This window comes from Equus przewalskii, chromosome 26 (assembly GCF_037783145.1).
Source record: "Equus przewalskii isolate Varuska chromosome 26, EquPr2, whole genome shotgun sequence".
NCBI lineage: Eukaryota > Metazoa > Chordata > Mammalia > Perissodactyla > Equidae > Equus > Equus przewalskii.
In genome coordinates this window covers 26,569,207-26,590,078 of record NC_091856.1, presented here as the reverse complement: position 1 = coordinate 26,590,078, position 20,872 = coordinate 26,569,207, and the positions used below count along the sequence as shown (strand labels likewise).

The 20,872-nt window shown below is 36.5% G+C and overlaps 1 protein-coding gene and 1 long non-coding RNA gene across 3 annotated transcripts in view; both read right to left on the bottom strand.

Annotated features, from left to right (window-relative positions):
• LOC139079710 (uncharacterized) overlaps positions 1-20,872 on the bottom strand; it is a 121,227-nt gene that overhangs the window by 27,848 nt on the left and 72,507 nt on the right. The window contains exons 3-5 of one of the 2 annotated variants that reach the window (XR_011533576.1): positions 16,814-16,952; positions 16,437-16,523; positions 10,876-11,129 (exon numbers count right to left, since the gene is read on the bottom strand). This is a non-coding gene — a long non-coding RNA (uncharacterized lncRNA). Of the gene's footprint in view, positions 1-10,875; positions 11,130-16,436; positions 16,524-16,813; positions 16,953-20,872 lie in introns of those variants that run through there. The other variant, XR_011533575.1, reaches the window with a different exon arrangement.
• Positions 13,291-14,301, bottom strand: LOC103555905 (olfactory receptor 1J4-like). The gene has a single exon (XM_008527715.2). It carries the CDS (start codon positions 14,281-14,283, stop codon positions 13,291-13,293), a length of 993 nt encoding a protein of 330 aa, XP_008525937.1. The 5' UTR covers positions 14,284-14,301.

Sequence of the window (20,872 nt, the reverse complement as noted above, 5' to 3'; positions counted from 1 at the left end):
TATTGGTAATCTTGTGAGAGAATATAGTGATAGTTGGATACGATTATTGGGAAGGAATTACACTTCTTAATTGGATGATAGAGATCCTAGTGTTGCAGAGTTTTGAAATGTCTATTGTTGTACATCAAATATTGCAGAAGTTACTATAGTAAGAATTATTTTTTAAATGCCAAAGGAATATATGGCAAGGAAGTATTGACAACTGTCAGAGGTAAACTGGAAGGAAGAATTAACAGGTGGACTATAATCATTTCTTTATTCTCCAGAAAAATCTGAGGTTTTGACTTTTGGTTCCACAGCTTGCAACGGTAATTCAAAGAATGTATAGGAGTATAATGGATCTAAGATGAATTAGGATCCTGCTATGCAGTGAGTCAGCAGCTGTGCCTATTTGTTAAGAGTGACTATTGGTAACCAGTAATTGACAAGAGGCAGCTGCACACAAAAATAGGAGTTATAAATATGTCCCAGAGAGGGCTACATGCTAATCAAGATACAAAAGCCAAAGGGACCCCAGATCTGGTGGAATTCTTGATATTAAGTAGTCTGGCCAGTCCTCTCATGACCATTCACATTCTAGTGTGAAAATATTGTGGACACAGGAAGATGCACAGAGGATAAACAAGACTTCTATAATTCGGTTGAAGCACATAATGTCACCCATCATTTATCATATTGTAAAGCCATGTCAATTTGGTGCTGGGGAAGCCTCTTGTGGCTCACAAATTTGATTGTCAGTCCCTATCTAAGATCCCACCTTGGTGGTCAGGCAGAATAGGCACTGAAAGATGAAAGTCTGAAAAGTTTGTTACGAAAAAGGAAAATTAGAGTCCAGACCCACACGTGAACATCTTAAACAAAACATCAGCAAACGAAATACAACAATATATAAAAACTAAAGTATATCATGGAATGTAGGATTTCTCTCAATAAGGCACAGTTGTTTAAACAGTCTCACTCAATCAATATAATTTATTGCATTAATAGAATAAAGAAGAAAATCAAAAGATTATCTAACAAATGCAGAAATAGCATTTGATGAAATTTAACATCAATTTATAATTAATAAAACACAAAAATAACCTAACAATTGAGAGAAAATATTTGCGAACCATATATCAGATAAGGGGTTAATATCAAAACTATACAAAGAACTCATACATCTCAACAACAAAAAAACCCAACAAATCAATTAAAAAATGGGCAAAAGATCTGAACAAAGATTTCTCCAAAGAAGATATATGGACGGCCAACAGGCATATGAAAAGACGCTCAACAGCCTTAGTTATCAGGAAAGTGCAAATCAAAACTACAATGAGATATCACCTCACTCCTGTCAGAATGACTATAATTAACAATACAGGAAACAGCAAGTGTTGGAGAAGATGTGGAGAGAAGGGAACCCTCGTACACTGCTGGTGGGAGTGTAAACTGGTGCAGCCACTATGGAAAGCAGTATGGAGTATCCTCAGAAAATTAAGAATAGATCTCCCATATGATCCAGCTATCCCACTGCTGGGTATTTATCCAAAGAACTTGAAAACACAAATGCATAAAGATACATGCACCCCTATGTTCATTGCAGCATTATTCACAATAGCCAAGATTTGGAAGCAACCTAGGTGCCCCTCAAGGGACGCATGGGTAAAGAAGATGTGGTGTATATACAAATGGAATACTGCTCAGCCATAAGACATGATGAAATCCGGCCATTTGTGACAACATGGATGGACCTTAGGGGTATTATGCTAGGGGAAACAAAGCAGAGGGAGAAAGTCAAATACCATATGATCTCACTCATAAGTAGAAGATAAAAACAATCACATAGCAATGGAGATTGGATTGGTGGTTATTATAGGGGAAGGGGGAGGGGAGAGAGCAAAAGGGGTGTTTAGGCTCACATGTGAGGGGATGGACTATATTTAGTTTTTGGGTGGTGAACATGATGATAGGTGGTGAATTCTACACAGAATTCAAAATATATTACGCTGTACATCTGAAAGCTATGTAATGTTATAACCCAATGCTACTGCAATAAAAAAATAAATAAAAACACAAAAATAAAAACTGTTAGAAAACTAGGAAAAAGTGGAATTTCCTTTATTTCATAAAGAGTACCAAAACTATAGCAAACATCACACTTAAAGATGAAATATTTAATGCTTGCTCTCTGGGATTTGCAACGAGTCAAGAATGCCCACTATTATAACTTCTATATCGAAGTTCCCAGTCAATGAAGTAAGGAAAGGGGGAAAAAAAAGGCATAAAGATTTCAAAGGATGAAATAACTGCTTTTGTTCACAGGTAACATTGTTGTAAATTTGGTAAATCCAAAAATTTTTCACATAAATCATTTTAATTAATGTGATTTTAGCAGAGTTGCCCTGAAAGGGCATCACATCGCAACTCCCTTCACCTAACAAGGACCCCCAGAGGCCAGCAGAGCAGAGCTCAGACTCATGAGAAGCTGCCTGGGGTTCCACAAGTAAGAGTCCTTGCCACTTGAGTGAGGTCATCTCTGCCTTCTGAGATGCAGAGGTAGGGCAGCATCACACTGGGGACCAGATGTTAGAAAATGGGGTTGAGGCCAGTGAAGGGAAATGTGTTATCCCTTTAGAGCAGTGTATCAGTTCCTCCCTTCTTTCCTGTTCCCTACCTTGTTAATTAGCCCCAAATTTCATCCCATACATTCTTCTATAATTTTTATAGTTTTAGATTTTATGCTAAGGTATATTGTCCATTTTATCTTATTTTTTGTATACAGTGGAAAGATTGGCTAAAAATTCATTTTGTTGAATACGGGGATTCACTTCTTTCAGGATCATTTGCTGAAAGACTGTATTTTTTCCACTGAATTGCCTTCGATCTCTTGTGGAAAATCAGTTGTGCACACATGTATAGATCTGTTTACAGACTCTGTTCTTTTCCATTTCTCTATTTTTAATCTTTATTCTAATATTATACTGTCTTGATTACTATAGCTTTATTATCAGGTTTTAAACTGGGCAATGTTTCTACTTAAATCTTCTTTTCAAAGTTGTTTTGCCTATTCCATGTTGTTTGCATTTCCATAAAAATTTTAGAAGCAGCCTGTCGATTTCCACCAAAAAAAGGAAAGAAAGCCTGGTAAGATTTTGAAAGAGTCTGCATTGAGTCTATAGACCAATTTAGGGAGAATTATCGACTTAACAATATGGAGTCTTCCTACCCATGATCACAGTGTATCTCTACATTTATTTAGATCTTCTTACTTTGTTTCTGCAATGATTCGTGATTTTTAGGATAAAAGTCTTATACATCTTGTTAGATTTCTTTCTACGTATTTCATGAATTCGACCCTATATAAATGGTACTGTTATTAAATTTCCATTTCCAACTGCTCATTGTTAATGTAAGGAAAAATCTCTCCGAAGTCACTTATTAGTTATAGTAACATTTTTCTATATTCCACTGGATTTTCTACATAGATAATCATGTCCTCTGCAATAAAAATAATTTTAATTGCTCCATTCCAATGTGGATGCCTTTTATTTCTTTTTTCTTGCCCTCTTGCAGTGGGTACAACTGCTAGTACAATGTTGAATAGAAGTGACACACATGCTTGTCTTGTTTCTGATCTTGGGGAACAAGTAGTCTTTCACTATAAAGTATGACTTTAGTTGTAAGGTTTTCATAGATGCCCTTAAACATGGGGAGGAAATTATTTTTGTTCTTAGTTTGCTGCAAGTTTTTATTAGGAATGGATTTTGGATTTTGTCAAATTCTATACCTGCACCTGTTGAGATAAACATTTTTTCTTTTTTAATTTGATATGAGTTTCATTGACTGATTTATGAAATTTAAACAATCTTTACATTCCTGGGCAAAACCCACTTGGTCATGATATCTTATCCTTTTTACATATTGTTGGATTTAATTTTCCAAAATTTTTCTTAAAATTTTTGCATCTATATTCATGAGGGGCATTAGTTTGTAGTCTTTTTTTTAATTGAGTTCATAATAGTTTACATCAATGTGAGATTTCAGTTGTACATTGCTTCTTGACTGTCACCACATAAGCGCTTCTCTTCACCCCCAAACCCACCCGCCACCCCCCTTCCCCTGGTAACCACTGAGCTGTTTTCGTTGTCCATGTATTTGGTTATATTCCACATATGAGTGAAATAATCTGGCGTTTGTCTTTCTCAGACTGACTTATTTCGCTTAGCATAATTCCCTCCAGATCCTTCCATGTTTTGCAAATGGGATGAATTTGTCTTTTTTTATGGCTGGGTAGTTTGTAGTGTTTTTTTTGTTTGTTTTCTGGTAGTGTCTTTGTATGGTTTTGGTATCAGAGTATTGGTAGTTTCATAGAATGAGTTGGAAAGGATTCTCTCCTCTTTAATGTTTGGGAGAGTTTGTGCAAAATAGGTATTCTTTCTATCTTAATGTTTGATAACATTCACAAGTAAAATACTGGGCCTGGATTTTTCTTTGTGAAATTTTTTTTAACTATAAATTCAGTTTCTTTATCAGATATAAGACTGTTAAGGTTATCTATTTCTTCCTTTTGGAGCTTTGGTAGGTTGTCTCTTTTTTTGTTGTTGTTCCATCTCATCTAAGATGCCAAATTTATCAGCAGAAAGTTATCCATTACGTTTCCTCTTTATTCCTTTAATATCCTTAGAATCTGTAGTGATAGGACCCCTTGCATTCCTGATATTGGTAATTAGTATCTTCTCTTTGTCTTCACTGATCCAGTCTTGCTAGAGTTTTATCAATTTTGTTGCCTTGTAATCGCACCAACTTCTGGTTGCACCATTTTTCTGTTGCTTTCCATTATTTCTTTTACTGATCTTTGCTTTGATCTATACTTTTTTTGGTGTGTTCTGTTTAATTTGGGTGCAGTTTGCTTGCTTTTCTCTTTTCTAGCTTTTTAAAGTAGAAGCTGAGGTCAATGATTTGAGACTTTTTGTCTTTGCTAGGATAGGGGTTTATTGCTACGTTTTTCCTTAATGTCTTTGTCAGATCTATTATTAGTAGTATGTTAGTAGTACAAATGCTTAAGATTGTTATATCGTCTTGATTTATTTATTCATTTAACATTAAGAAATGACTTTCTTTATCCCTGAGAATATTCCTTGCTATGAAAACTGCTTTTTATGATATTAATATACCCACTTCAGATTTTTTAATTTGTTTTGATATGGTTTATAATTTTCAATTTTTTTACTTGTAAACTATTTATGGCTATATATTTACAATGATTTGTTTTAGGCAACATAGTTGAGTCTTGCATTTTTGTTTTTGTTTTTTAATAAATCTGACAATCTCTACCCTTCATTTTGAAATGGTTAAATCTAAGTCTATCATTTTTAAATTTGTTTTCTATCTGTCTCATATATTTTCTGTTCCATTTTTCCTCTTTTTCTTCCTTCTTTTAAATATCCTTTATCATTCCATTTTATCTCTTTTGTTGGCTTAATACCTATAGTTATTTGTGTTATATGCAAAGTCATATGTGCACACTATATGTTTACCTTCAAATGATATTAAACAAATTGATGCATGGTCTAGCAAGCTTAAAATAGAATACTTATTTCTCTGGTCTTAACTTTTAGCTGTTGATTTCATGCATTTTCCTCAGAAATAAATTATAAAACCCACAGTACCATGTTATTATTTTTGTTTAAACAATTATCTTTTAAAATATTTAAATAATGAGTAATCTTATATTTTTACCCACATAACCACTATTTCTGGTGTTTTATTTAGCTTTCTTTGGTTCCATATTTCCGTCTGATATTCATTGTGGCCCTCTAGAAGGGCTTCTTTCACGTTTCTTGTAATACAGGTCTGGTGGTGGTGAATTCTCTCTGCTTTTGTATGTCTTAAGTCTTTCTGATACTTTAATTTTTGAAAATATTTTTGCAGATTATGAATTGAAGACAGGTCAATTTTTTCTTCCAGTGCTTTAAATATGTTGTTCAACTGTCTTCACATCTACATTTTTCTGGTGAGAAATCTCTTGTTATCCTTATCTTTATTCTACTGTGTGTATATGTGTTTTTCCTCTGGTTACTTTTAAGATCTTTTTCTTTATTTTTGCTTTTGAACATTTCATTATGATGTACCTTACTATAGTTTTCTTCAGATTTTTTTATGGATTAGGATTCATTGACCTTATTGGATCTGGGAGTTTGCAATTTTCATCAAACTTGTAAATTTTCAGGCATTATTTCTTCAAATATTTTGCGCCTTCCCATCTCCTTCAAGTATATCAATATACAAATGTTGTTTAAGTTGTCGCACATTGTCACTGTCCGTCTTATTTCCACTTTTCCCTCTGTGCTTCATGTTGGGTATCTAGGTGGGCTCTCTTTTTGACCATCTATTCTTTGTGCTCACTATGATGCCAGGCATTGAGTTAGAACTCAGTTATATTTGTGGAAGGAAAGAAGAAAAGGCAAAAAAGGAATTACGGGAAAGGAAAGAAAAACAATTAAAATATTGACTAATATTTATGACATGGTAATTATGCACCAGGCACTTAGCTATATGCAGGAAAAAAAATTGGTCTGAAGAAACCTTTTCCCAGAGACTGGTACACTGACAAAGCTAATAAGAGGTGAAAGAGAAGGAGGTGAGGATTGTGAAGTCCTCTCTTTGAACAGGCAAAATAAGTTCACTTTAAAAGCACGAGTTTTAATCAAACAGATTTCTGTTTGAGTTCTGGTGCATTCATATTTTCTTTGATTTCCTCACCTGTAAAATGGGAAACATAATATCATCTGCTTTGAAGGGTTGTGGTGAGACTTAAATGAGCTTTAAGGGCTTAGAGAATAATACATATACCAGCTACTGTTAGTTCTATTGAAAACGATACATTTCTACAACTTGTTCTGGCATATAATTCCTCATTCTTAAGATAAATAATTCTTGTACTTTAAGAAAACAGATATGAAAGAGTATCGCGACAGTCAAGTTAATGTAAGAATGACAAAGAAAAGCAAATCGCCAAAAACCCTAATGAGTGAGATGCAAAGTTCACCGAATGACAGTAAGTAGCACAGGGACATCAGTGTATCTGGAGATTTGGTGCAGGATCATTAAATATAGGTGGCAATGTAAGGAGATAGGAAACGGTCTCTAATCAGGTCAAAAAGGGAGAACAAATTTGATATGAATATTGGGAAGTTGTCAATGGCAAGGATGGTTAGCACACAATATCTTAAGGAAGGAAATTTAACAGACCCTTTGGGGAATTATCCTGGCTGAGTGATCGCCACTTATAATAAGAGTTCAACCTTTTGATGAGTTTTGCAAAGGTCCCTTTCATGTTCTTGTTCTTGAGGCTATAAATACAGGGATTTAGCATGAGGGTGATGACCATGTACATTATGAAGGCAATAATGTTGTTTGAATGTCTGGATGATGGTTAAAAACATAGTTCAATGATTGTCCCATAGAACATAAACACCACAGAGAGGTAGGAGCCACATGTGGATAAGGCTTTGCAGAACCCTTTGGTAGAGGGGATCCTCAGAACAGAGACCCCAATAAGGACAAAAAAGAACAAGATGCTACTTAATGACGAGAAGACAAACATTACCCCTAGAAGGAAGATGAGCAGATCATTGAGGGAGGTATCTGAGCAGGAGAGCTTAAGCAGGACAGCAAATTCACATAAAAAATGAGGAATGATTCTATTAGCATAGAAGGATAGTGGGACAGTAAGAGTGTATGAGAAAGAGCAATTGCAGAAGAGAGGACCCAGGAACCAATCACCAACAAAACCACAGCTCTATCTTCATGATGGTGGTGTAGTGGAGAGAGTGACACATGGCCACATACCTGTCATATATCATAACTACAAGGAGAAAGCTATCAAAGCAACCAAATATTACAAAGAAATACATCTACAAGCACCCTGCATGACTGATAGATTGGCATTGAGTCTGCATGTTCATCAGTATCTTAGGGGCAGCAACAGATGAAAAGGAGACATCAGTGAAAGCCAAGTGGCTTGACTGAGAAAGAATTACATGGGGGTGTGGAGGCGAGAGTTCAGCTTGATGAGCAGGATGATGAGCAGATTCCCTAGCACCATTGTCAGGTCCATGCCCAGGAACAGGGTGAAGAATAAGTCCTGCTGCTCCAGGGGGATGGGGAGCCCCAGGAAGAGGAACTCGGACATGCTACTCTGGTTCTTAGGCCTCACAATGCGCTTATTTATGCTCGGGATGAAGAAGGTTTGGGAATCTCAGGAACCTAGAAAAGATGACCAGACCATGTATTTCATATTGTAATTGTCTGAGAAAACAATGAATTTTTAACTATATTCCTACTAATTTCTTACACCTGTGGATGCATGCATCGTCCCTCTATCCCTATCTGGCTCCAGGAAACCATCACACCCAACAGCAGCAAACAAGACCTTGTTGCACAGAAGTAAGAGGGTGTTCACTGCTTCATTCACCATTATTTATTTAACACTGAGTCTGAACATGGACCTTTACTAAGTGCTGAGAATTTAGCAGTGAACAAGAAAGGCAAGGTCCCTCTTTCCTATGAGTATATTTTTCATGAGCAACTGGGATAATTAACTACACCAAGACAGAGCCAAGTCATAATAATTCACTGTGGAGGAAAAGTAGATGAGCCTCCACAAACTAATAACAGTTGTTTCCTCCTTAAAGTATAGTAATCCCCCCTTATCTGTGGTTTCAGTTCCCCTCAGTCAACCCCAGACATCGTCTAGTCCTGGCATCCAACCATCACCACTGTCATGGCTCAATGATCCTCCTTCTGATGGATCATAAGGTCAATGGCAGCCTAACACCACCTCACTTCATCTCATCATGTAGGCATTGTGTCATCTCGCATCATCAATACAAGGGTGAGGGCAGTATAGTAAGATATTTTGTAAGAGAGACTGCACTTTTATTATAACGTATTATTGTAATTGTTCTGTTCTATTGTTATTGTTGTTAATCTCTGATTCTGCCTAATTTTTAAATTAAAATTTGTCATAGATATGTATGTATAGGAAAAAACATAGTATATGTGGAGTTTGGTGCTATCTGCAGTTTCAGGCATCCACTGGGGGGGTCTTGGAACACATTTCAAATGGATAAGTGGGGCCTAGTGTAACAAAGTTACATAGTTATATATATTATCTACTATGTATATTATGTATTATCTGCCATGTATATTAGAGATTTTATAAACACACATATGTCGATGTGTGTGTGGGTGCCATTTCTGTCCTCTACTGTACTATTGTGTGCCTGTGGAAGTTATATCATTTGTGTTTCTATTTCTTAAAAGCTAAAATGGGTGAAAGAACACAAACTCTTACCGTAGGTGTGAAGAATTTTTTAAATCTGGGTATGTAAGCCTGATGTGTGGATTAAATCAGGAAATGTAGGCAAAGTCCTTTAGCCTAGTACCCAAAATGTTCACCAAAATATTCACCATTCTTATGAAAGATTGTGCACTACTCTGGTTTGAAAGTTATTCTGGCAACCAGCGGTTTTAAATGACCATCCACTTCTAGAGCGACCGTGAGTTTACAGCTGTTGGTCACTGGCACCCAGTGAAATTCACAGGAAGAGTGTGACAATGCTCAAACAAAGGCTCAGCACTGGTGTCTCAAATTACTGTATATGTATTGCCATTTGCTATAAATTAGAAATTATTAAATATTAGCTATGTGGTTCAATCTAATATGACAGTGTGATCTGAGTACATGGTCTTAACAATTACACGTGGAAACTTCCCCTTTTATTGGCCAGGGGAGCCAAGCACCATATATTATTTTAGAGCTGCAAGGAAAATATAGTTGCCCAAAATATTCTTAGTCCCCTACCTAGATAATTTCATTCATTCATATTTATGTCCTTTCCAACTCACAAAAAATTCTCACGTATATGAATTTCTATTTAAACAATAAATATTTACTGAGGGCCTATAAGGTTCACGAGACAACTGTAATTCTTTCCATTTCATAGGTGTGGAAACTGAGACCAAGGAGTTAGGTAACTTTCCCGAGGTCTCCCCACTATTTAATGGTGATTCTGCACTCTAACTTCACACAGCACGATGCCTGGAGTTTTTTTGCCTGGGAATTCAGTGAAAGCAAAGGGTTACAAAATCAGACTTTCGTAGCCTTAAGCAGCTCCAGAGAAATGAGTCAAAAGATAATGTTTTAATTATCTGTGAGAGGACTGAAATGAAGTCCCCAATCTTCTGGCTAATTTCTCATTGCCGTTTGGGGAGCTGCATGTCCTGGAACCAGAGGGACTGAGTGTTAGGGGATGGTGTCCCTGATGCCGTCAATGCCCTGGACTCCTTTCTTCTTGGACATGGCTCCAGCTGGGACCAAGGATTTTTTAACTTTTTATTTTGAAATTGCTTCAGACTTATAGAAAAGTTGTAAAAATGATAGAAAAAATTCCTACACATGCTTCACCCAGATTTCCCAATGGTTAACACTTTACTATGTTTACTTATGTCTGTATGCATATTTCAGGCGTATATTTTTGGCATATCTACCACAGTGCATATTATCAGAAGGCACATGTTATCAGTTTTTCCAGTTTCTAGTGATTTTTATCCTTGATCAATTTGTTAAGGTCGCGTCTTCAGGTTCTCTACTCTAAAGTTACCATTTTAAACTTTGTAATTAATAAGTATAATTTTGGTAGATATTTTGAGACTATATAACCATAACCTTTTTCTTATAAATTTTCTCCCACTATATTTAACATCCATTGGTGATTTTTAAATGAAGAAATGTGGTGGCCAAATGGTGATTTTCTAACACTATCATTTCTTCTACATTTATCAGTTGTATTGTCCTATAAGAAAGAATTTTCCATCAGCTCCACCCCGTTTGTTTTATTCATTGATTTATTTATATCATTATAGACTTGTGAATTATTATTTATTTGGGTCACAATCCATTCTTGGTGTTTTGAAGCTCAAATTATTCAAGATTTCCCTGTAGGAGCCCCTTCAAGCTAGCTACTGTGTTCCCGTGATTTATTGAGCACTTTTTACTTTCAGGCTCAGGAAAATTTTCTTGGACAGTCCTCACATCCTGGCTCCGGCCTGGAATCAGCCACTTTTCTAAGTAACGTTGGTTCCTTTTAGAGAAAAATAATAAAGGGTAAATTGGCCTTAGGTGTGTTAATTGCTTACAAGGTTTATAAATGACGTAAGAGGATGCAGCTAGGAAATATATAAAAAATAAACACACTAAGTAGAAACTAGAAACTAATAAAGTAGAGGAATGGTTACCCAAAGGAGGTGGGTCAGGAATGGAGTAGAAAGAATGGGGGATGGGAATAGTATAGATATTGATGTACAGTACATACTCTTGAATCTATACATTTTAAAAATCATAATTCAAGTTGATATCGTCAATTCTACTCGACACAATAGAGTTCTTTCCAGCCTCTCCTTTTCCATGTTAATGACACCTTTCACCAAAATTGAGTATTCCCTTTCCACAATACATTTACTCATTTGATGAATCTTTAAATACATGCTAAGCAATTTCAGAATCTTGATGCCGTATGACTGTTAATGACAAGCTAACTGCAGCTCAAAATGCTTGTTTACAGTTTTTCTTTATTGTGAAAGTATATGCACAAAATTCTGTGTTCAAGAATTACAGAGGTTAGTTAGTTTATTTTCCCATTTAGTCTAATTATGGTAGTAATTTGCAATACAGTTAAGTTCACTTCTTTTCTTTTATTCTGCTTTGCTTTATTCCCCACCCACTTCTATTTATGTTTTAATAGATAAAATATAACATAGTCAAAACTATATAAATAAATACATTTATCTCCCCATATTTTCTGCCCTGTTCCCACCCACCTCTTGCATGTAAGCAACTTTGTTAGTTTCTGATTTATTCTTGTGTTTCTTTTTGCTCAAATGAGCAGATACATGTATCTTTTACTTCCCCTTAATTTTTACAAAAAAACAGTGGCATGCTGTACAGGCTCTTTTACACATTGATTTATTCCACTTAACAATATATCCTGGAAATCCCTCCATATTGCTTCATAGATATCTTTCTCATTACTTTATCACAGCTACAAAGTACTCAACTGAATTGATGTTTTATAGGGTTTCCTTTTGTAGTCCTTGAATGAAATAGTGGTGATAAATGTACTAAATGCCACTGAATCATATACATCAAATGGTTAAAATGGTAAATTTAATCTTATGTATATTATACTACAATAAAAAATTAAAGAGAAAGTAAGAAATAATTATAAAGAAATTATAAATTATAAAGAAATTATAAAATAATAATAATGTATGATTAATAAGTTAATGGGGGGAATGGAATAACAAAATACATATTTAATCAAAAAAAGGAGAAGGAGAAAGAATAAATATGAAACAGATGTCTCAAATAGAAAATGTATAGTAAGATGGAGAATGTAAATTCAAGTACATCCTGATGACATTAGAGGTTAATAGATGAAATTCTCCAGAAATATAATGATTGTCTATCTACATAAAATGAGCAAAACCCAACTTTACACTGTTAACAACAGACACTTAACAGACATAAGGACATAGAAAAGCTTAAAGTAAAGTGATGGAAAATAAACACCATGTAAACACTAACCAAAAGAAGTCTTATATATCTATACTAATATCAGAAGAAGTAGATGAGATGTTAAAGTAGGAGCTATTGCCAGAAATTAAGAGAAATATCTCCTAGTTATAACATCTTAATTATAAATGCAACGATGTACTATTAAATGCATAAACAATGACTCTCTCTCTCTCTCTTTTGTGAAGCCTTACTTAGTAGCATTTGACAATTTCCATAGCATCATTATTCCTATTATGTCTGATTTAAATCTACCAACATGATTTCATTGAATGTGGAGTTGGGAAGAAATATGCACAATCAACTTGAAGCCAATGCAAGCCAGCTTCAGCAAACCACTACATCAAAGAATCAGTCCACCAGGAGAAGACCACGATGCTAAATCTGCATGTACTCAATGACATAGTTTAAAAAATACGTAAGCAAAAACTGACATATCTAAATGGAGAAAAAGACAACTCCACAGTTATAATTGTGTGACATATTTTGCATAAGATTTTGTACATATCTTATGAATGATGGTGTACAAGCAGAAAAAATAACTAGCATTAAAGAATATTTAACACTTCAGTTTGCAAACTTGACCTAATTGACATATTAACAACACTATACACAACAATAGAATGCATATTCTTTTAAAGTTATATGGAGTTGTCAACTATACAATAATTTTAGGAGGCGCATCTCACCCTGCTCACGACTGCAATAAAAGGATTTAGTGATTGTTGCTTAAGGAAGTTAGCCCTATTGACAAATATTCCTAGGGCCTGGTTTATATCTCTGTTCCTCAGGCTATAGATGAAGGGGTTCAGCATGGGAGTGAATACTGCATACATGACTGAAGCAATTATTTCTTTGTCATTGGAGCCCCATGATGAGGAGAAAAAATTAACACCTACAAGTGTCCCGTAGTATAAACAAACCACAAAGAGATGGGAGCCACAGGTAGAAAAGACTTTAAAGAGTCTCTTGGTGGAGGGGACCCTCAGGACGGTAGTGCCTATACTGACATAAGAAGCCAAGATACTAGTCAAAGGCAAGATGACGAGCATTCCTCCCTCAGTGAAAATGAGCAGCTCATTGAGGAAGATGTCTGAGCAGCTCATCTTCAGGAGTGCAGTGAAGTCACAGAAGAAGTGGGGGATGGTATTGTCAGCACAGAAGGACAGTTGGACCAAGAGGAGGATGTGTAATAGGGCATGTGCACAACTTAAGAACCAAGACCCAGCTACTAATGAGACACACAGCTCCTGCCTCATAACAGTTGTGTAGTGGAGCGGCTGACAGATGGCCACATACCTGTCATATGCCATCACTCCAAGAAGTAAATTGTCAAGACAACCAAAAACTATGAAAAAATACAACTGAGAAATGCACCCCACATAGGAGATGGATTGTTGCTGAGTTTGCATGTTTATGAGCATCTTTGGAACTGTGACAGATGAAAGGGAAATGTCAGAGAAGGCCAAGTGGCAGAGGAAGAAGTACATGGGAGTGTGGAGGCGAGCATCCAGCATGATGAGCAGGATGATGAGCAAGTTCCCCAGCACCGTGGTCAGGAACATGCCCAGGAACAGGGCAAAGAACATGTCTTGCTGCTCTGGTGGGTTGGGGAGCCCCAGGAGGAGGAATTCAGTCGTGGTGCTCTGGTTTTCAAGCCTCATAGTATTCTTCTACATGCTGGGGATGATGAAGGTTTGGGAATCACAGGACCCAAGAATGAATGATCACAACTGTCATATCTCATACTGTAATTCTCTGGGAAAACAATGGATTTTTAAATACATTCCTATTAATTTCTCACGCCTGTGGATGCATGCTTCTTTGCTTTATCCCATTCTGGCTCAATGAAAACATTATGTCCAAAAGCGGCCAACAAGAACTTGTTGCACAGAAGCAAGAGAATGTTCACTGTTTCCTTCAACCATTATTTATCAAACATTGAGTCTGAACATTGACCTGTACTAAGCACTGAGATCGCAGCAGTGAACAGAAAGGCAAGGTCCCTGTCCTCTGTGAATGTAGATCTTGATGAGCCTAGAGGGATAATTCACTATAGCAAGACAGAGCCAAATTGTAACAATTCACTGTGGCAGAAATAGTAGATGAGTCTCAGAAAACTGGTATCATTTGTTTCTGCTTTAAAGTAACCTGACACTCCAGTGCTGAGGTGGGCTTGCTGGAGCATTGTCATGCTCCTCCTGTGAACCTGGCTGGGTACCAGTGACCTACAGGTGTAAACTCATGGTCCTTATAAAAGTGTGTGGACATATAAAGCCACTTGATGCCAGAATAGCTCCCAAACCAGAGTAGCCCACAAACTATCTTTCATAAGAATGGTGAACATTTTGGTGAACATTTGAGTACTAGGCTAAGGACTTTACCTACATTTCCTAACTAAATCCATACATTGGCCATACAATACCAGATTAAAAAAAATCTTTCCATTTGCACTATGAACGAATGTTCTCTCACCTATTTTAACTCTTAGGAAACAGTAAGATAAATGATATAATTTCTACATCTTGCCATTTCCTGTAGGTTAAAATTATAACATATTGATTTCTTCATGCAGTTCTATCTAATATATCTGTGTTATGAGAGCCTGTGCCCTCACCAATGCACAGGGAAACTTCCCCCATCATTGATTAGGAGTACAAGACACCCGGTGTTGCTTTAGGGCTATAAAGAAGCCAAAGTAGTTCAAAATGTTGTTAGTTCCTTGCCTAGATAGTTCCCTTCACTTCTATTACCTATTTTCCAATTGACACAAGACTCTCTCATTCATTATCATTTATTAAAACAATAATATTTATTGAGGGCCTGTAAGTTTCATGAGGCAAATGTAATTCTTTCCATTTTATAGACTGAAAACTGAGGCCAAGAAATTACATGAGTTTCCCAAGTTCTCCCTGCCATTTGATGTGGGTTCTTCACTCTAACTTCATACAGCATGATGCCAAATGTGTCTTTACCTGGGACATTAAGTGAAGGCTTAAAGAACTCTGAGTGATTCAGCCATACTCAGGTATATAAAAATCATAGCAGATTCATTTCACAAATGGGGAGTTGCTTGGTGCTAAGGTTATCTCAGTCAGTGGTGCTCCAGAGGAAGGTACTAAAGGAAATGTTTGAGTCATGGAGGAAAATCAGAAGCCCCAAGCACACATGCAAAGCATACACACAAACATACATACAGCTGATTTGATGATTCCAGTCACCTGTGACAAGTTCCCATCATAAGGGGAGGATAGCCAGTATGTGGTTCAGTTCAGTAAAAACACATATGTGCATACAGGTCATAAATAACAGGCAAAGTGGGACATACACAACACGCAATGATTTACCACTCACCTACAAACACACAATGCGCATCAACACACGACACATGCCGCACCTGGTAAACCCTCAACTCACCATATATCCATAGCTCATAACTATACATACATGCCACCGAAAACATACAAGCCCACATAGAAGAAACACACCAACAACACACATGCACTCAGGCACATACTCACACCACTAGTAGCACATGCACTTCCATCACTGAGAGATGTGCATTGGCCCCTTCTGACACCTACTCTTCCCAGGGAAGGCAGTCAATGTGGGGTGGTTAAGCCTATTCAGTCAGAGGCACAGTCATTAAAACACCATGAGTAACCCATGCATGTGGTAATATACACATTGTAAAAAACACACAGACAAAAACAAAAAATATATGTTCCTACTCTCACACATGGGTGTGCTACCTACAAACATGGCTCACACATACACCAGCACACACTGCTGAGCAGAGGTCTGAGCCCTCTCTGACCTGGGTTCCATGGTGAGGTTGGGCATCCTCTTCTCCAGCCTCAGAGACAACAATGTCAATCCCAATCCTGAGCTCTCATCTCCTGAGCTGTGATACAAGTATATAAGAACACAGGCGTGAATCAGAGGGCTTTCAACACGTGTTAGGAGGCTGATAACTTCTGCATGTGCTAAAACAGAGCCCAGATCGGGTCTAACTCAGGAAAAGAATCAGGGTCTGAGTCAGGTACAGAGTACACACAGACACACACACCTATCAAACAACATAAACGCAAGTATACACACACGTGCACACGCATCCATGAACACAAAGTCACACAAATCCACAAGCACACATGCAGATCCATTGCCAAGTGCAGATTTCCCACTCCTTCTGACCTGTGCTCATCATTGGTGACCTGAGACACCTTCTGCTCCAGACTGTTGCCCAAATCCTCAGCTTCTCTTCAGGAGACTCAGTATCCAGACAAAAAGGAGATATATCTGTGACCTCAGCTCTTCTATGGACTTTCATGTTCTGTAAAAAAGTGCATAGCAATAAGCAAAAACGTAATGTTTTAAGTACAGTCAAGGGGACAGAAACAAAATCCCCAAGCTTCTGGGTCAGGGAGGAGCCACCATATGCTAATTGGCCACGTTCTTGCTGCACCTTGGGGAGTTGCATGTCCAGAAGCCAGAGAGGATTGTGTCCCTGATGCCAGAAATGCCTTGGATTCCTTTCTTCTTGGGCATGGCTCCAGCTGGGACAAAGGATTTTTTATAAAATTTGTAATAATGGCTTGTTTCCAAACTGTTGGAAAGTTTAAGGGAAACTATTAAAGGATGGTGAGGCACCCAGGGCCAGAAGCAGTGGGAAACAGGTGCGAGGGGAGGGAGTGGTTATGAGAACCTGGTGAGACGTGTAGAGGCAGGTGAGGAACCTTGAACAGGAGCTGTGGATAGCCACTGTCAACCCATGGCCAGGCATGGAGGAAAACAGAATAAATGCCCCCACCTCTCTCTGCTTCTGCATTTTGATCTCTTGCTTGTGTTTCCATTGGCCAAATCCAAAGGGCCAGGGAGCCCAGTTGATACAATCTGTAAAGGTCAGACTTCTGAGACAAAACAGGGTAGAGATTGCTGGAGAATGGATCTGGAGGGGCAAATGGAGGCTATCTAGCACACATTCACAAAGATAACATTTTCTAGTTACACATTTATGTGCCAATTTGTGGATGGCAAATATGTAGATATGTTTTATTCTACAGACATACTTCTCTTGGTGTAAAATTGCCTTACAGTTTCATTATAGAGAATCTAAACTTTTAGAGAGCAAGGATGACATTTTATAGAATTCTCCTCCTATGTCCTGCCTATGGTTCAGCAGTTCATATTCTGTCTCTGACAGGGGCTACAAGGAGAATATTTTGGAAGATCATAATTGTCTGCCTTGTTTCCAGCTTTAAATTTAGTGCTGGACCTGTAGTATATTCTATTCTCTCTTATTGAGTAAATATGGACAATTTTTTTTTACCTTTTTTGAAATCATTTCAGACTTAGAGATAATTTAATACTGTACAAAAAATTCTCATATACATTTCATTCAGATTCTCCAAACATTAATGTTTAATGATGTTTGCTTTATTATTAAATAAATATGCATGTATCTCAGATTCAGGCTATAGCTCTTTGGCAGGTATGCCACAGTGCATATTATCAGAAGGCAGCTGATAGCAGTTTTTTCAATTATGGCAATTTAGATCTTGGTCAATTGATTAAGGTGGTGTTTACCAGGTTTCTCTACTGTAAGGTACCATTTTTATCTTTGAAATTAATAAATATAACTTGCATAGATATTTTGAGACTATATAAACATGCTATTTATCATTACAATTTCAATATAACATCATATTTAATTAGAATCAAGCAATTCTGGCCTGAAACAATTATTGCAATTGTGGTGGCCAAGTGGTGATTTTTCTCATTCCATCAATCTTTCTACATGTATTAGTTCTCTGTATGAGACGCTTCCCTTTTCAACATTTATTTTTCTTTAAGTTTATTTATATCTTTATGAATTCATAGATTCTCATTTAATCTCTGAGTCATAATCCATTAGGTTGTGGTTTCTTTCTTTCTTTTTTTTTTTTTGATGAGGATGATTGGACCTGAGCTAACATCTGTTGCTAATCTTCCTCTAGTTCTTGTATATGGGACGCTGCCACAACGTGGCTTGATGAGTGGTATGTAGGTTCAAGCCTGGGATCTGAAACTGTGAACCCCGGGCCACTGAAGCAGAGTGTGCAAACTTAACCACTACACCACTGGGCCTCTTTTTAATTTTTTTATGGAGGTCTAATTAGTTTATAGCATTTTATAAATTTCAGGTGTACATTATTATATTTAAGCTTCTGTATAGTCTGCATCATGTTCATCACCAATAGTCTAGTTTTTCTCTGTCGCTGTACACATCTGCCCCTTTCGCCTTCATCCCACTCCCTTCCCCTCAGGTAACTACCAATCTGTTTTCCTTCTTGATGTGTTTGTTTCTTTGTTGTTATCCTTTCTGAAGCTCAAATTATACCACGTTAAGGATTTGGAAGCCCCTTGAGATGGCTCCTGTGTCCCCATGATTCCTTGAGCCCTTCGTTCTTTCAGGCTCAACGAAATGTTCCCAGATCATCTTTGTATTTCCTGGCCCTGGCTCTGAAATCAGGCATTTTGCCAAGAAACTTGGATTCCTTTTAGAGAAGAATGGCAGCAACAGAGAAAATTTTTAAGGATGTTCATTACTTACAAGGCTTCATATATATATATATATATATATATATATATATATATATATATATAGATAGATAAATATATATATATGTATGAAGTATAAATAAGAAACTAGTAAAGTAACAAAAATGGTAACTCACAAAAAGCGAGTTGGGAATAGAGTTAAATGAATGAATGTTGAGAATAGAATAAGTATTGATGAGTAACTCATACATTTTAGCCTATTCACATATGTATTAAAAACCATGATTACAAACTTACGCCTCCAATTCCAGTGCCACCACAGAGTTCTCTCCTGCCTCTCCTTTCCCAGGTATGTGATACCTTTCCAAGATAGTGAGGAGTAATTTCTACAGAAATTGATGTGTTTAGGCTTTTTATGTCAGAAGAAGTCAATTTTGGTAATATGTGTCTTCCTGGGAAATTATTGAATTCAACTGAATTTTCAAATTTATTTTCACAGAAGTGTGACCTTATGATTATTCAGATAATCTCCATAGGATATTGTTATTATTGGTATTTTTCAGTTCATTCAATATTTGTTTTTATATTTACCAATCTTATGAATCTCTCTAATTTTCAACTTTTTCCTATAATCTTTTTCCTTTTGCCTAAATAATTCCTCTTCATAATCCTATTACTATAGGTCTACTGACAATTTTTTTAGTTTTTGTTTCTAAAAATGTCCTTATTTCGCCTTCAATTTTGAGAGATATCTTTGCTGATGTAGAATTCTAGGTTGACAGATTTTCTTATTTTTCCACTCTAGTAAATATGTCACACTTCTTCTTTTGATTTATTCAATCTTTTGTTGCTGCTTTTGTTAAAAAGTAAGCTCTCATTCTTATTAAGGCTTATGTGAGTGCGATGCTTGTGTATGTACAGTCACTTCTCATTCTGGATCCTCAGTTCTCTCTCAAATACGTGGCTGCATTCACTCTTCCAGCTCTTCTAGCTTCTGAGCATCCTAGGTAGGCTGTGATAACTCAGCACCATGTTCTATTCATCACTCACACCTGTGCTCACCTGAGATCCCCAAGATGATGGATTTTGAGAAGACCTGCTGGTAAATATTTGAGAATAATGCAAGAAGAAAGAAGACTTTTGTTTAAGTGAGTTATGATGCAAACAAAAGACAGAACTCATTATAGAGGAAAGAGTAAAACAAGTAGGAAAAATGGGAGCATCCCCTAACAAGGACAATGACACTCATTTTATACATGTATATCTTGACTTATATTGTATATGTTTTTTTACTTTCACTCAGAAAATCATAGTCATAGTTTGTTACATTGTCTCCCTTCTCTCTTTTTATATATATGTCTAGTATGCACATATTAAGTACATTTATCTAAAATGTTTGGCCTGATGAATTTTTACATATGTATGCATCCATTGTAACTACCAGCTAGATCAATATATAGAACATTTCTAACACCCCAGGAGGTTTCCTCACATTCTTTTCTTAGAAGTAACTAAAATATTGAATAAAACATCAAATTTTCAAAATCCCATCATTTATATATATTTACTAAGGGTAGACAAACTCATATGAACCCATACTTCTCAGGAAATGAAGTTGAGTCATTGAAAGTTTGTTGTGGGAATGTCAGATTTCAAAAACTGGAAATTCAATTTATGTAAGCAAAACTTTCTGTGACACTCTTTTATTTTAGC